This window comes from Trachinotus anak, unplaced genomic scaffold (assembly GCF_046630095.1).
Source record: "Trachinotus anak isolate AG129_WGS33_773 ecotype Australia unplaced genomic scaffold, CSIRO_AGI_Tana_v1 ptg000010l, whole genome shotgun sequence".
Lineage (NCBI taxonomy): Eukaryota > Metazoa > Chordata > Actinopteri > Carangiformes > Carangidae > Trachinotus > Trachinotus anak.
In genome coordinates, this window is record NW_027273861.1 from 17358679 (window position 1) to 17375836 (window position 17158).

Below are 17158 nucleotides of genomic sequence, written 5' to 3' on the forward strand. Positions count from 1 at the left end.
ATTCCACACACTTTTAGGAATGCCCAGACCTGCCTGGCCTTGCAAATCCTATAAGGCAATTCAATCCCAAACTTTCCCAAACAGGCATGACATTCCCACTTCCCACCACCAAAGACTCCCCTCAGCGGTAGATGTGGGAATGTGGTTGGAATCTGTCACGGGATCCTATAGGGTAGCAACACACCTGCTCATACACACACACACACACACACACACACACACACACACACACACACACACTTACAAGCTCCTGGGGTCTAACTTGGCTGGTTGTTAAATCTCAGGTTTTCAGTCTTTTTTCTTATCATATCTCAGAATAGTAAACAGCAACTGAAAGACAGCTGGGTCTCTGTCAAAGTGACTTGTAGAGTGGTGTGTTGAATTTTCTACCAGAGCACAGATAATCTGCCTTGTGTTGGGTTTTTGAACACTTACATTATGTGTGTGGAAGAGACACGCTCACAATCCATCTGCGTCTGCATCACTACAAGCTGCATCATTACAAGCTGCTAGCAGTATGAGGGTACACAGATTAGAGCCACTGCACTCAGATTATTGTTATCAACATATATTTATGGTCTGCTAGGAAATGAAACAAGGGAAAACCTAGCACCACTTTGGGCACCCTGGTGGTCCAGGGGTTTAAGATGCTGACCATGAACCACTTTACTGGTTTGTGTCTGGCAAGGGACCTTTTTTGCATGTTATTCCCCATCTCTCTCTCCCCTCATTTCCTGTCTGTCTCCACAGTCTACTCTCCAATAAATGCATAAAATACCTGTAGAAAATAGAAAAAATGTCTAACACCACTCCTTTTGTTGCAGCTGCTATATTACAGTATTCTGTAAATATACTGTACCTCTCAGCATGCCCATATCACTTACTCCTAATTTTATGTTGATGTCAGGTTTTTCTTTTTCACCGACCAAAAAAGTGTGTGGGCTCCAGAGTTTTAGCTTTGTCGGTCTGTCAGGTTGAGTTAGTTGGTGAGTGGAGGATCTGGTCATTAGCTCTCTGACACTTTACACAGGGCTTTCTCTATAATGCAGCCTAGACCCATGTGTGGGTGTGGGTATATGGGTCCATCAGTCGAGACTGCACTGCATGGCTGATAGGCTGACACACCTCAAAGCACAAAGTCAGCAAGCTTCCTTCACGCAGAAGTTTTTTTAAATAAAAACTTAATATCAAAAAGTTTTCTGTGCAAAAGCTTTTAACTTGTGGAGCTCTTTAAATTTATTCTAAAAGTCTTGTTTCAGAATTAATTAGTGATGCATTGACATGTCTGGCTGTTACATTATGATGTCGCAGTTTAACACTTGATAGGAGTTGCACATACCTCTGCACATACCTCCTCCTAGAGTACAGAAAAATGGGTTTTGTGCATGTCTGTCTGTGAAGCAACCTTCCTCAATGCATTATGAAATCATTGTTCCTCTGATGTGTTGTCCCTGTTTGCAGCCTTTTAAAAGACAGCAGGTCAAAAAGCCTCAGGCCCAAACTATATCCTGACCTCAAAGGTCAGCCAGCTAATACCACAGGCTACTTGATCCAGCTAGCTTTCTTTTCTCTCTCTCCATCTATCAGGATCTCTCTGTCACTGTTTCACAGTCTCTGTCAAATTCTGCCCAACTGACCCAGTCCCTGTCCTCCCTTTCTTTCCCTTGACAGAGGGTAGAGAAAAAATAGGTAAACAAACAGACACCACCTTCACCTGACAACCTCTCTGATAAGAAAAGGAGGGAAGAGAGGAGGGAAAAAAGGGAGAGATAGGAGGTGGGAGAAAGGATAAACATACTTAACAAAGGCAGAAATGTGCTCCCAGGGACAGTCTGCTGTTAAGCTCTATCTGCCCCTACTCGCAGACAGGCCCAGCATTGCTCAGGTTACAAATACAGGTCAGGTTTGTGCGTCAGTGAGTGAGAGCGTGAAAGCACCATTAATGAGTGGTACAATGTACATTGCAAAGAGGTGTGTGTGTTTGTCAGCATGTGCCAGACCAGCTGTATGGCACAGTGCCGTCTCTGGAGCGAAGCCCAGGCCTAATGTGAAAGCACAGGCCTCTTAGGAGACCACTGGGATGTTGCTTGGCTGCTTCATTGCCCCTCATAGAAATTGTCTTTTGTGTGTGTGTGTTCTACTGGAAGTACTCTGATGCCTGATTTGAGAAAGTGCACTATATGAGAGACTTTACAGAATCACTACTGTATTATGAGGTGTTGGTTGTCACATTTAATACTGTGAGACACTATACACATAGATCATGACTGCACCATTTTGCTAAAAGGTTTGTGTCAGCAAATTGTCATATGTGGTATTTGTCATTTATGACATAGAGAGGGCACTGTCAGTGGGAATTAATGCTTATGTTAACTACAGACTAATGTCAGTTGTTATTCCCACAATATTAGTTTTGAGTTTACACCTTACTACCTTGTCTGTATATGTATTTCCCTCATTCTCTGTCTACCTCTGATCCACAGCCTCACTTGCTTGCATTTTTGGTAAATTGTTGTGTAAGTGGCAGCAGTGCTAGTTCAGTTTTTCCTCCTCTGGCACATGAATTGGCTGCCTATGAAAAAGAATAAGTGCTTCCCGGCTGTCTCTCCCATTTCGTTGCTGTTTGTCCATCTTGTCAGATTGAAGAGTGTACCGGTAGGAGCACCTGAGCACAAGAAGGGTTATAACTTCTCTATGGCTAATTGAACAGAATCAACAACACAAATGGTATCGTTGACTGTGTTTGACAGTTGTTATATTTAGAGTGAGGGTTGAGGATAAGTAAGAGACTTTTCTGTTTTACTTTTATTACTTCAGAAACATTCTCCAACATACATTATCTCCATTATGCTTGAAATAAAGCATTATACAGCATCAGCATTTTTAGACACTAAAATCAAGTCCATTAGTGTCACACTTTGGCTCTTGGCATATTTTTGCAAGAGCTGATTCAAATTGATGAACACCTGGCCTACAAACAAAAAGTTCACCATCTTCACTGCAGGCTTGTTGCTGCTGATAAATGCAACAATGTGCTGAAATATATGGATTTCAGCTTTTGTGTTGAGGTTATTTGAGGGTTAAGGAATTAAAGGTGTCAACTGAATGTGCTCTCAAGAATAGTGGTAATGTGTGAAGTGTTTGCATGTTTGCGCATGCCGTCACTTTCTCCTTTTCCTTTATCTTGTGTAGAAGCAGAATACAATAAAGCTCTAGTTGTCTGGGCTTGCTCACCGGAATGCCCTCTCAGCCGCACGCTCACTTTGTTTCCTTTCATCTCCTCCCCCTCCTCCTCCTTTGAGCAGCTTCCTCCAGAGTGATTAGCGAGGGCTCAATGAGAAGTGCTTCTCTGTTTTCCTCTGCTACAAGGGATGACGTATCATCTTAAGGTGTTGTGTGCACATGTGCCTGTGTTCAGGAGGGAGAGGAGCAGAGACTATCTTGCTGCTCTCGCACAAACGTTATGGCTGGGTCATGTTTTCTGTGCGGCTTTAAGGACGAGTTCTGTTCTTAGAGGTATTAATGCTTTAGTTGTTTCAGTGTCCGTGCTTCTGAATCTAGATTATTTTGATGCTGTTGTGAACATAGGCTGTCTTAACACCAGATGAACCAAAAAATTAAGCATTTAACCATTTTGTTTAAGTTGTGTTGGTTTCATCATACTGTACATCTTGTTTACAAATCAGAAATGCACCCAGAGCACCCACTCATTTTGAACCCAGTCGCTGAACATGAGCTGCATGTCCCCTGCATTAATTTACACGTGGAGCATGAAATGGGCCTGAACATGTTACAAGCAGCGATTTACTTAATCACAGTATGTACAGTACCTTATGCCATTTGTACTGTGGTCTCTTATCTTTTACACAGTTTTTTGACTGAGCCTACCCCCCCACTAATTTTAAAAGTTTTGAAAATGGCAGTTTTCATGTCACACAGACTTTCATCCACATTCATGTTTTCAGTTCACTGTTCACACTAAAATAACAAAACAACTTCTTCTTTAAGATGACAAACAACTAAATTGTGTGTTACCACAATCACCTGGTAAGGAGTGTCATTAGGTATCAGGTTCATCCTCTGCTCCATCCTCTGTAATCACTCATTTTGTGTTTGAGTATAGCTAAACAAGTTGTAAAGCTGTTGATAGGGAGATAGAGGGCAGACTGTCTGGCATATTTGGGACTAATGCCCTCAGATGCACTCTTACTTTAATATAATCTATATGACTTCAAATTATTACCTACTTACATCTGTTGTTTTGTTCCATCTACACTTCTCTCTGGTGTTGTCCCTCTCAACATCACTCCCTATGACACACGGTCTTGCTTCTGTGTCTCATTTCCTGGCCCATATCTTTTTCCTTTTCTCTGTCTCTTTCCTTGCTCTTTCTGTAAACCTGATCCCCACTCTTCCTGACCACAATCTTCATTGTCTCTGAATGAAATAGACAATGTTAGCAGTGTGGCTCTGTAAACTGAGAGGCTTAGTAGTGTTACAATATACATTTGTTTTTTCCCATGGAGGAGGAAACCTCAGGCTGCCGTGTTGCTGCCAAATGATCCATTTTCTCCCCAGGAGTGTCAAGTACACAAACACTAGATCAACAGTTGTCATAACACTGGCATGGATGAGGCGGCCTATCTACATTTTATCCAGCCTTGCTGTGTGAGAGCAACTTCTGTAATGAACAGACTTACTTCTTCTCTATTGCAAGGGACTTGCAGGTAACATTTGAAAACATCTCAAGCATTTCCAACACATCTTAGGATAAATCCAAAACCTTGTCAGTACAAAGAGTGAGAGTTTGCATTAGCACAATCACTAACACTGTGTCAGCCACTGCCAGTTACAAACTAACAAAAAACATTAACAACTAACTATGTTTACCATCCTGATAAAGCTGTTGATCACTGGCCATAGTGATCAGCTGCTAACAGGCATAGATGAAGCACTTAAGTGCAAGTGAAAAAGTATTAAGTACAGAAGTGAAGTATTTACAGTCAGACTAAGTTGGCTGAGAGACCATCTGCAGGTGATGTAACTTCTTCTGAATGTCCTCCCTAGACAGAAACTCAGGAAATAACTCCAGCACACTGAGGAAGTAAGAAAAAAGAGCTGTGTGTTTTAGATGACAACCAATCAAGAGGTGCTGATGGAAGTGGTGATTTAAAAAAAAAAAAAAAAAAAAAAAATTATGAAGGAGAGTGTAAAACCATCATTCATTCTTCTCTGGGATAGAGAGAAAGTAGCAAGTGTGGGAAAATAAGAGTTGGAGGTGTGTGCTGGGAGGGGAACTTCAGTGTGAGGCATCTGTTTACATGTTTGATGATGACCCCCCCCCCTTTGCGCAGAAACAAAAACACAACCCTAACGTAGTATGGCTAAGCATGCTGTGTTTAAAGTTTTAAAGTTTCTTTTTTGAGTGTGATTTAATGGAGGAAGGTGTTTTTGATTGTCAAGAAAAAGATCAACTGGTTCTTTGTTTCATAATGTTGCCTTTATCAAGTACTGTGCCACTTTTTTTAAGCCAAAATAGCGCTTTGTCCAAGTAAAACACCTGCAGTCCAATGATTCCAGCATATAGGCCCGAACAGGTCTTTTTTTTTTAGAGGCTCAAAGGAATTCCAGGTGTGCTTGCTATCTCCTTAGTGTTATATGGATGGGAAGGTGTGTGGGGTCCAGAGCAGCTGGAAACATGTATTTACCTGAGGGCAACAGGGAAGAGGAGAGTCTGTTGTCTTGTTTGATCGGGTGGTTTGGGGTCAGCACTGTGTCAAGGAGGGACTGAAACAAGGTGATTAAAAATGGATCCTTTACATTTAGGCCTAGTTATCAACAGAGCTGGATGCGTGGATGTTTTCAAACTCAAGTATGTGTGTTTTGTGTGTTCACTCTGGAGTTTTGTTAACTTAGTCCACACACCTGTGGCTGATTCAGTGGAGGGGAGTTTCTCTGAGGGATTATGACAGGTTCTCAGTTTAAACCAGACTTATCAGCCTCACATCCTCAGGGACCAAGTGGCTTCTCAAGATTGATTGCCACTTAGCCTCAGCACAGGCCTCCATTTGAGTGCAAAAGGTGAGTCTTGGAAAACATCAGACCCCTGACTTGCTGTGATTTACACACATAAGTAGGTTGTCTCAGACAGTTTACTGCTATATTTAGTTGATAAATTCCAGTTAGTCTGTGTTCTCTGCTGTTGTACCATTTACAATTACTTTTGTATCTCTTTTCTCAGTTAAATGCCTCAGGTCTTGAGCTAAACCCAGCATCTCCCAAATTTTCTCATCACTATGCTCATCTTTACAACCCCCAGCAATAAATCTTTAATGTTTGGCTCTTCAAAGGCACAAGCAATGCTTGTCAATAAAACCTGTGCCTCATCCAGCTCTTTCAATAGATTTTCCATGCATTTTGCTTTTCGCTTTTGTTTAGTCTGCCCTCTGGCTGACCCCAAGCTTTGACCTGTTTAGACCTACGTATGTCTTTCCCCAGGTCGGGCTGCTCTCTCCCAGGCATCTGTTTTCTAGATAAGGGCCTTGAGTATGAGGGCTGATTCATTGCTCTGTCACTGACATGGCGTTTGGGCCGTAGACGTTACAGTTCTCCCTGTGTCTATGTCTCCCATGGCCCAGTTTTTATAGCGTGACAATCCAGATTTAGTGACAAATCAAGCAGCATGCTGCGGAAAAAGACTTTTCTGTTTGTTACATTAAGAGATCATCTTTCAAAGAAGGAAACAGCAGACCGTTTAAACATTCAGTGTCCCCACCTACACTGTGACCTTGGTATTCATGAGATATAAAAAGTTTCTTCATGAATGATGACAGGATGGGACAGGAACTAGACCCTCTGCCCCTCTCTTTCTCTTGTGACCATACAGTGAACTGCTGCTCTCTTGTCAGTAGAAAATTTCAGAGCAGAATGCAAAAAGAGCCTCAACCTTGGCACCAAACTTCATCCACTAAAATCTTTCTGTTGCCACTTCTTCATAACAGCCACCCCTTCTTTACGGTTCCCTCTCTTTCACATCCAGTGAAGAAGAGTAGCCATCTCCTACAGGATGAGGATTAGTTCATCCATTTCACTCCTCTGTTCTCCTTCTCCTCTGTGGTGGCTACTTGTCCAGCAGGGCCGTGCAGTTTCACAGTCTAATTACAGGTCAATTAAAGGCTTTCTGGCTCAGCCCTCCTTCTGCCAGCGCTTCGGCCGTAGCAGGCTTAGGGAACTCTACAGAGTGAGAGTGAATGAGATATCATTTCATGTGGAGATCAGCCGAGAGAAGGCCTTGAAAGAGGGGATTGGGGGAAAAGGCTCCCCTCTCTTTCTCTGAATGGGCGAGAGTCCCTCCACCCTCAGCAACCCACACATCACCCAGCATCTTAAAGAGGGGGCCTCTGGGATAGAGGCCAGGGGATTATGGGAATATTCATGACCAGATAAAGGGGTGAGCGGTTGAATGACTGTGTTTTGGGGCTCATCTCTTAGGTAAACAGGAGCCTAAATGGAGTTTTAGATCGTTACTCCCACTGCTCAGAGAGGAACAGGCCATAGTGACTCTGTCCACTGTTTTTTTTTTTTTTTTTTTTTTGTTGCATTTCCACGAAAGAAAGCCTTGTTGTGGCCTTTTCTTCCTCTTGCTGCTGGCTTTTGGTTGCAAACAGATGGTGTCGGGGGAAATAAATATCTGTTTCTCACAGTTTTTACCCACAGAATATTGGCTTTTCTGAAAGATGCCATTCACATTCACCAGTGGCCTCCTGGGCTCCTGAAAGCTGCTGAGGGCTCATTTTAAAGTCATTAAGCATCCTGCTAAAAGGGAATGGTTGATACGCCTTGCCATTACATTTATGCCGTCTTATCTCATGGTGGCATTTCAATATGCAGGGAGTCAGGTGCCAGTAAACCTTTAACTGGAATTTATATCAGGATAGATGGCTGATCATTTTAGCCTGCTTCTGACACACAGGTTGTGACCAGGTACTACCCGTGTTTGCTGGCATGTGGAAGTTTGACATTTTCACTGATGCCATTTTTCACTTCAAACACTTGTACACTCTGCTTTTGGCTTTGGTACTTTGGCACTTTGAGGCTTACCTTGAGTAGGCATCAGCAGCTTGCTAAAGCAGAGACCCCACGAGCAGCCAGTTCAAAACTGCCTTCCTCAACAGTGTCTACAAGTTTTGTTGTCTGTGGTTTGTCCAAAAGCAAACAAATTTACTCAAGAGTCGGGAAGAGACCAGTTGAAGAACAGGTGTAGGCTCTCTCACTCCAACAGTAGATCAACCAAGTCAATCCTGAATGCTGCTAAGCTTAAGCTCTAAATACACCTGCATCTCAGAGTTAATTTAAACATCCTAACTACAATCAGACAGCCAAGAAGAAGAAAATAATTTAGGCCTACTACTCAATGAAGGTCTAAGACAGGTGGCTCATGAGCTACCAGTAGCTCACCCAAAGGTTCTGAGAATACAGTCTGTACAAACTATGGATGCATAGTACAAACTTTAAGCAACACAACTTTAGTTCACAACTTCTGTGAATCTGCTCCAAATGCAGTTAAATCAAATACACAGACAAACCCACCCCTCTTCAACACCAAATAATTGTCAGTTGTCAGTCAAATGAGTTACGTTGTCAACTTTGTTTACATGAGATTTGCCGCAGGCAACATGGAGTGATAGCAACTCCTCTGGATAACAGAACAGATAAAAACTAAACTTTTCCCAGAAACACTAAATATATAGCCATGTATTGTGTGAGTTAAGTTGTGGGTTCAACTTGAGCCCATTTTTTTAAAGCCTTGTTTACATTTTGGAAAAATAAGTGCCGAATTAGCTTTAAGTTCCTGGTTGTTATGTACCATTGGATGTGCTGATAATCATCACTGCATTACTAAAACGTCTTTTTTCTCTGATTTCTAAGCAGATTTATGGACATTTATCTGAAGTGATGTTATGATGTCTGTGTGTTCAAGTTTGACTGAATCATGGCTCAAATTTTTGACACATAAATTGACACTGATGTGGTGTCTGATGTGAGTTTCAGATGTTTTTGGCACAAAACGTGAGTTTTGGATATTGATATTTGATGACTTGTTAAATTATCTTATTCATCTGATTTGAAAACAGTTTGAGTGTTTTGATACAATATGTAAATAAATATAACCAGTAATACAAGACATTAGAAGCTCTCAGCTCCTTTTATTTTGTCAAAGTAGCTCTCAGAGTAAAACAGCTCGAAGACCCCTGGTCTATGTATAGAGGGTATTGCATGTTGTACAGATTGTAGAGCCCACAAAGGCAAATGTGTGTGGCTATAAAAATAAAAGCTGACAGGAGCTGACCAGTACAGCCACAATTTTGACCTGTGCTTCAGTAGAGCACTGGATCAGTGGTGGGTTTCACCTCAATAGCAGGTGTTGAAGAAAAGGAGAGCGATTTTCATCTGTCATTAGCTTACCCAGCCATTCTGAGGATTCAAACCAGTGTCTTTCTTATCACTAGCCCTCCAATCTAACATTTAGACCACTGTTGCCCCCACTGATCTATCAGAGCTCAGCGTCTCTGCCCAACAGTTGGCAGCATCCTTAATGTTTGACCCGTGTTAAGCAGTCTGCATATGAAACACCGAGGCTCCTTAGAGCATCAGCAGCCACATCTAAACCCAGTTAAAGGCTTTGAAGCTTGAGCCAGGGGGTTTCCCAAGTTTTGATGATCTGACAGTCAGTACCCTCCTTTCCACACATCAACCAAAACTCCGCACCCTTAACACCCCAAATCTCTTTTTCTTCGGGTCAGACAGATGTTGCTAATCCTGCTCTGATTGGCTTGGATTGAGTTATGTTGTCCTGTGGTCAGGGCGCACAGCCCACACGGCTGAACTCTGTCAGTTGCCTTTGAGCTGTGCCCTGCGGTTGGCCGTGTGTTGGAATGGAGTACCGCAGGGTTATGTTTCATTCAACCCCACACCTGCTGCAGTGACTTGTCAGCGTGCCCCTCGACAGGCCCCCTTAATGCCTCCATTAGGTGTTGTAATCTCCCACTAACGCCCTGCCATTTTGCCTGAGTGTGTTAACAGAGTATCAAAGGCCGGGGATTTTTTTTTCTTTTTTTTTCTCTTTTTTTTTTTTTTTTACCACCTGCCAGCGGTGAGTGTGTAGGAAGGTGAAAAGAGGTGGAGGTGGCATGACTGCACAGCTCTTGCTGGTTTTCAGGTAATTGAGGTGGTTGTGTGTGTGTGTGTGCACCATTCAGGGTGAAGTTTTTCTGGCTGTCAGTCAATTTTTCTTAGTTCTACCTACCTGTGTGTGTGTGTGTGTGAGAGAGAGAGCGCTCCTCTCGTGTTATCCACTTCTCAGCTCTGCTAGTGTTTCAGGACGTGTGTGGGGGTGTGCCTGCATCTCTCCTAACAATCATTTGCTTTTCATCCGTCAGGAAAAGGATACCTCAGCAGCCGTGCTCCCATCAAAGGGGCTGCACACAAGCCCCTGAGTATGAGATTTGGTTTCACTCCAAAGCACGCACGCAGTTATCATCTTTGTGCCGACCTGAAATGGACACTTAGGACACCGTTGCTCTGTGGTCCAAACCACAATGATTTATCTCCCTGAAAATGGACAAGTCTTTTTAAAGCTGTGTTTTCATTGGGCCTTCTCGTAGGAAAACAGTCGACAATAGGTTGCCTATGGATCTCGTGGGGCTGATTGATCAAGATACAGCAGTGCTAGTTTGTTCTTCAAAGCCGGTGTTTGAGTTTGTGCTTGGGGGAGATCCAGACAGATTAGTGAGGGTGACAGGGAAGCTGGAGAGCCAACCAGGCCTGGAGATGCAGCTGGCATCGGGAGCCATGGCTTCCTTTTCTCTGTGCTGGCCCACAGACTTCCTTCAGCCTCTGTTTAATCAGTGATTAAGACTGCTTTAGATGACTCGCTCATCTCGTGTGACAGTACATGTCGGGTGGAAGGATTGCTGGTCTTATGCAGTCTCTGGACAATAGGAGTGTACTCATGAAAAGAAGTGACTGACTGTTTTTCCAGTAGATTCCCTCCTTTCATGTGAAATGTTGTTGTTATGGTATCTCCCTCTGTCCATTAGCAATGTACCCGGGAGGTACATACCATGTATAGGGGCTGGTTATGGCTTTGATGTGGTCTGTGCTAACTGGGAAAGGGTACTCACTTCTTCAATCAGATGTGTAAAGGAGGTCTGCCTTGAGGTTTGGCTGTCACTGTCAGGCAGGACCATCTGGTGTTTTGGTGTCAAAGTGCGGGAATTTCTACCTGCAGAAATTCACTTCAGCAATGATTTATAATCAGCTACAGCAATTGTTGGAAATGTTTAGAGCTGAAGTTAACCATTAACTATTATCCCAGAGGCCAGGCTGATGTCTTTAAATATCTTGTTTTGTCCAACCAACAGTCCAAAACCAAAAGATGTTCAGTTTACAGTGATTAAAAACAGTAAAGCTGCATTCAGAAAACATTTGGCTCATCTATTTGAAACATGGCTTGTCATGTCATGATTCATTTTCTGATATCTAATAACTAATATCAGATGCATAATTGTTTCAGCTCTCCAGTTTACTGTGCAAAGGAAAGCAGCAAATCTTTGTATTGATAAAGCTGTAACTAGTGAATTGTAACTTTTCTTCATTTAATCAACATTCAGAGTCACTGCCAATTAATTTTTCTGCTGGAAAATTGTTGAAATTGTTTCAGCTCTAACAATGTGTTGTGTGTTTGCGTGTGTGTGTCAGTATTTGTGTATTTTTAATCAACTAACCTACTTTGCATGCTTCTCTGCAGAGAAAGTTCGCGAGATCCAGGAGAAACTTGAAGCCTTCATAGAAGCTCTTCACAAGGAGAAATGAGACAACTAGGTATTTGTCTTTGTCATACACTCTGTGATCACTGTGTAGAAAATCTTATCAGTTACATGTATCAAAAGGATTATCACTTGCAACCAAAGAGTTGACCTATTATTCAGTTATGTTGTTTAATGACAAATGAATAAATATTTACACAGAATGAATTCTGTCAGCAGGACAAATGGCCACTAAATGTATATCTGATGTGAGTTTCCTCTATCCTTCCTCTTTACAGAATTGTTGAAAGTAAATGTTTGGATCACAGCAGAGAGATGCACTGAACAAAGACAAGTAAATCTGTAAATGACCGTCATCACCTCCTGGCCCTGCCTCACCTCTCCACCACCTGATTTTATGCCCCAGCTTGGCTTCCTGTCCCCACCCGGACAAAGATGGAAGATGGACCTGGACCTGAAGGATAAGATGGAGCAACAGTTTTCAAGCTTTGTCTTTGATTTTCTTTTTTTCTTTTTCTTTTTTTTCTTGCAAGCTGTCCTGCGGGGACTTCTGCACAGGAGCCCAAACAGTTAGATCAGGAGGAAAATGAGAAGCTTGCGCAACGTGTTCAATAAATGAGGCTTGTGTACCCGCTTATCTCCCCACTTTCTTATTTTTTCCAGAATTTTTTTTTCCTGGCTTGTGGTGTTTGTGTATATGTGATTCAGCGAGTGTATATATTCACTGATCTGTGTACAGAGAAACACACAACACTGGCACTGGTCCTGATGGGTGAAATAGCCTTGAATTTCATACCTTTATCTCACCTGGTGCTCATAAGATTCACCAAGTCACCTGGCTGGTAGACTAAGGATTTGCCTCTCTTTAGAGTTCAAAATAAGTTTTTTAGTTGCACTTAGGATCCAAAGCACTTAAGTTATCCCTCCAAGCTAAATCTGTATTCTCCATTTACTCTACATGTAACTCTAAATAAGACTTAGGTTCCAGCAGATGTTCTCACTTTGCATTTGTAAGAATTGAAAGTAACCTGGTTCAATATCCAGCCTCGCCTCAGCTCTGACGGTGTTGGAAACAATATTATGTAAAGATTTCATTTCTCATTATTTTGGGGTTTATTTGACAAATCGTGTGTTTGTATGTCTGCCAAATGCACATAATGCTCTGGTCATGCCTCTAACTCACGTCGTCTCTGTAAGTCTGTGTGTAATGCTCAGTCGTTGTACATTAACATTTCCTCAACTGTATACTCTCCTCATGTTTCAACTGACGACTCAACAGTAAACCATCCAAAAAGAATAATAGTATGCCCTCTAAATAGATAGATTTAACGTAAGTAAATAAATTCAATTTGTCGATCATTTAGACACACGATTAAACTAAGTGCTACAGTTTTTAACTGATTATGTGATCATTTATATGAATATATTACATTGTTATACCTGTTTACAAGGTTTAAGATGTCATTACTTAACATCCATATTCCATTGTCAGTTAAAAATGTTTGCCATGATAATGGTTTAAAAATACATCAACAACCAATTTAGAGATACATCTCATTACATTTTGAAAAACTATATCTGTCAGTTGTTTCCCCTCATGTCTCTCTTTATTTGTCTTGTATCCAGTTCATCCTGATCAGCTGGCCCAGTGATGAGGGGGGAGGAGGGTTCTCATGTTGTGTTTGCAAGCTGTACCTGGTCATTCGTTTATTTGGCAGGACACTTCAGTCTGTGTACAGAGCACAGACCCATCTGTACTTATCCACTCTTGTGTCTCTGATTGAATCATCATTAAGATCTTACGCCTCTTGCTGCTTCAGATCAAATGTACAGAAATTGTCCTAAAAGTCAAGAAAAAAGAAAAAAAAAATGACATTCTGGTGGGTGATTTTAAACCGAAAATGTATATTGCTTTTGTCAACTCACTGATTCTTCCACCTGTCACTGTCCAGGGCCAGATGTTTCTCAATCTCGTGCTACTTCCTCACTTTCATCTTCAACCCTCCTCTTATCTCACATCGCACAACTCTCTTTGCACCTCCCTCATTTGGACCATTATGACTCTTTCCAACCACCCATGCAGACATCCACTCACTCTTCCTATCTTAAAAAACTGTCATATATTTGACAAAAGGGGGCGAGAGACTCTGTTAACCCTATCTGTTCATTCATTCATATGTGTATATGGGTAAATGGGTACATATAAATAATATGCCGTGCATTCTGTACAGCTAAAGTTAAGCACGTGTATGCAGAGTGAGCCGCTTGTGTAACAGAAAATCGGTGAGTTGGTTCAAACAAATGTTTTATGTTGTAGAGAGTAATGTTTGCATGGTGTACCCCATCAGATGTGCTTTATTTATTAAATTTGTGTTTAAAAGAAAAAAGTACAAATAAAATTGACTTAAATAAAAAATGATTTTTCATGACGCGCCAGCATGTCCTGTCACTGTTGAACCAAGCCGCACAACCATGCAAGTCGCTTTGCTGTTGGGTGCATCTGCATCCAGCTCAGGATTAGCAGTTTATGCTTTTCTGCCATGTCAGCAGTGTCTTCTGGTCGAAATATTTTGACAGCTATTGGATTTGGATGGATTGTTATGGCATTTAGTACTCATATGTATGTTCCCAGGTGTGGTGCTCCCCTGGCTTTTCCTCTACAGCAACCATGAAATTCAAAGCTACATATTTATGTTAGTCAATCATTATAACTGTTGCATTAATGTGAATGCAGCATTTTACTGCTTTAGTCATTTGAGGTGGAGCGAGTTGTAACCCTTTTACACACAGTTTGGTAGTTTATTGTCTGGCAATGCATCATATTTTATAAGCGCATCCTGTTTCTTATAGCTAGCTAGTAACTTTAGCTATTATAATGCATTGAAGTAAAAAGTATATTTCCCTCTGAATTGTATTGGAGCGAAGAATCACATGGAAATACACAAAGTACAATTATCTCAAATTCGTTTTGAAGTGCAATACTTGAGTAAATTTACTTACTAATGTTCCACCACTGGTTGTGTCCAAGTGTTGCTTGCAATGTTGCCTTGAACAGAATGAATCTCCATTCACGTTAACATTTACAGCCTGTGAGAATCTCAGATTAGAACAAAAAAAAAACACTTTGAAGCCGAGTTATAGAGAATCAGCTCTGATGCATTGTTTTGCTCTCATCCTTGGAGAGTTGTGTTAAATGTACTTGTGTTACCATTATGTATCCTGCAGCTGGTTGCTGCTTAATGCAGTGACCTGTGTGCTGACGTGCTGAGGCCTCTGCTCCAGGTTTGGGCAACCCCTCTGAGTATTTAACTCTGCAGGCTGTTATCTCGTCCCAGAGCGGGCTGAAGACACGATGCAGCCTGGGGCAGGCTGGCAGCCATGGGCCTGACTGATTAATAAGTCAGAGTCCAGAGGTCCTACACTCCTGGGCATCCTCTCTTCTTTCATAAGAGCCTGGTTGTTACAGCATCCCCACATTGCTCAAAGGGCAGCAAGGTGGGGAGGGAGGGATATGGGAGAGGGGGGTCTAGTCCTTACAACAATCACCTGAGGCTTTACACATGAAGATATCTGCCTCACATCAACTTGCTGCTTTCTGTGTGTCTACTATATCCTCCTGTTTTCCTGAAAACAAGAGAAAAGGAGTGAAAAAAATCTAATGACTTTGTAGCAGGCGTGAAAAGAAAGGGGGAAAAGTCAACCTCCAGCTGAAGGCCTTTGTGCAATCAGATAGCCACGTTCTGAGAGGAGGGAGGCCGGCCGGGACACACTATACACCATTAGCATCTGCAAAGACCGTCACATTGACTAATAGCCAGCGCCACAACGGCACAGTGGTTCAGTTTGTGTTCTCCCTCAATCCCCTTTATGCTGGTGACACAAAAGCAGCCGGACTAGACCTGTCAAATGTGCCACAGCAGCAGACGCGCACAAAGCCTCATTTCTAGTCTTTCTTACGAAAAAGAAAGGGCCAATCTTGTTGCTTCATTTTTTTAATCCCCCACCTCATCACACAGACAGATTCTGGGTTTTTGGCAGGGGGGTGTGGTCGGTTGGTATATGATGAAAACCTTGAATAAGTCTTAGAAAAGAGCAATAAATTGTGGGGATGGGCGTTTTTTGGCGGTAGCAGCAGTGTAAGCATTTGTTTGCCTTCTTGTTCACGGCACTGGCTTTGTGTTTGGCTTTGTGTTCATCCTTGTGTCTCTTCTGTGATCGAGCTGCCAGTTGAGGTTCTGGGAGAGACAGAGATTTTTGCAACTAGATTAACACACATGCCGTTCAACTGATGGGATCCTGACTGGCACCCAATACCTGCTTTAAAGCATCTTCAGGTGGACATTAACCAAAACTATACTGGTTCCTCTATACAGATTGCTCAATCAATGATCTCTTGGTTTTCTATGTGTCAAACCATAAGGCTAACAAAGTCATTAACAAGTACATGATGGGTGTAGATTCATTCCTATACTGTCAATACATTGGGTTTGAAGTGCCACCTTACAGAAAACAGGTAGATCGTGCTCTGTTAGCTTACAAAGTGTCTGCAAATTTTAATTTTGACAGGTATTACTGAAAACCTTTTCACAATCAGGTTCTTATCTTGAGCAGTTGGGTCCTACGTGAACAGAATATTCTGCCAAAGGTTGAACAGTTTTAAATGTTTCACATTAGAGATGTGTATTTTTTGTTTCATCTGACCTCTTCTTGGCACTAATAAAGCAGAGTAGCTAAGTTTAAAAAAAAAAAAGCCTTTGCAGAGTAAGCCTTTGTGTTTGCTATTGTCATTGTCCTGTGGAAACCTTGTATCTCCAAAACATCAAATTTTCACAAACTAAGAAAAACAGATGTGTTTTCAGCTTTGTGCCAATGAATTTTCCAAATCATCCACTTGGTTTGGAAATAGCTGAATTCTTAAGAATTTGGTGAAATTTCTCAACCCCAAGAAATTCAAAATCACCATATATGAAGACGATACAACACTATGTTATCGTGTTTTTGTTTTTTTTTATCTTTGGTATGCAGCAAGCACTGAGTCTACATGAACCTAAAAACAAAGTGTTTATTTCCTGTGCGACTGGGTTTGGTACACTGACCATGGCAAATACTGACAACACATACGATAGACAGTCAGTCAGATTCTCAGGACACAACATTTAAAAAGACATGTAACAAGTACATGAGAGACTTTTTCACTCTCTGTACCTGAGAGAATTTGTATCACATTTGAAGAGATGCTACAACACCTAGAGGACAATGATTTGGCCTACGAGGGTCACTTATCAGCACTTCAGTCAACAAGAGCAGATAAACACAGTGGATGTAAATCT

The 17158-nt window shown here is 41.8% G+C and overlaps 1 protein-coding gene across 4 annotated transcripts in view; it reads left to right on the forward strand.

Moving 5' to 3' along the window:
* The window catches only part of opa1 (OPA1 mitochondrial dynamin like GTPase), a 37004-nt gene extending 22742 nt beyond the window's left edge, over positions 1–14262 (forward strand). For all 4 annotated transcript variants that reach the window (XM_071488014.1, XM_071488015.1, XM_071488016.1 and 1 more), the window contains 2 exons: positions 11810–11883; positions 12107–14262. In XM_071488014.1, the coding sequence (XP_071344115.1) occupies positions 11810–11874 (65 nt within the window). In that variant the 3' untranslated portion in view covers positions 11875–11883; positions 12107–14262. The remainder of the gene's footprint in view (positions 1–11809; positions 11884–12106) is intronic.
* The last annotated feature ends 2896 nt before the right edge of the window (positions 14263–17158 follow it).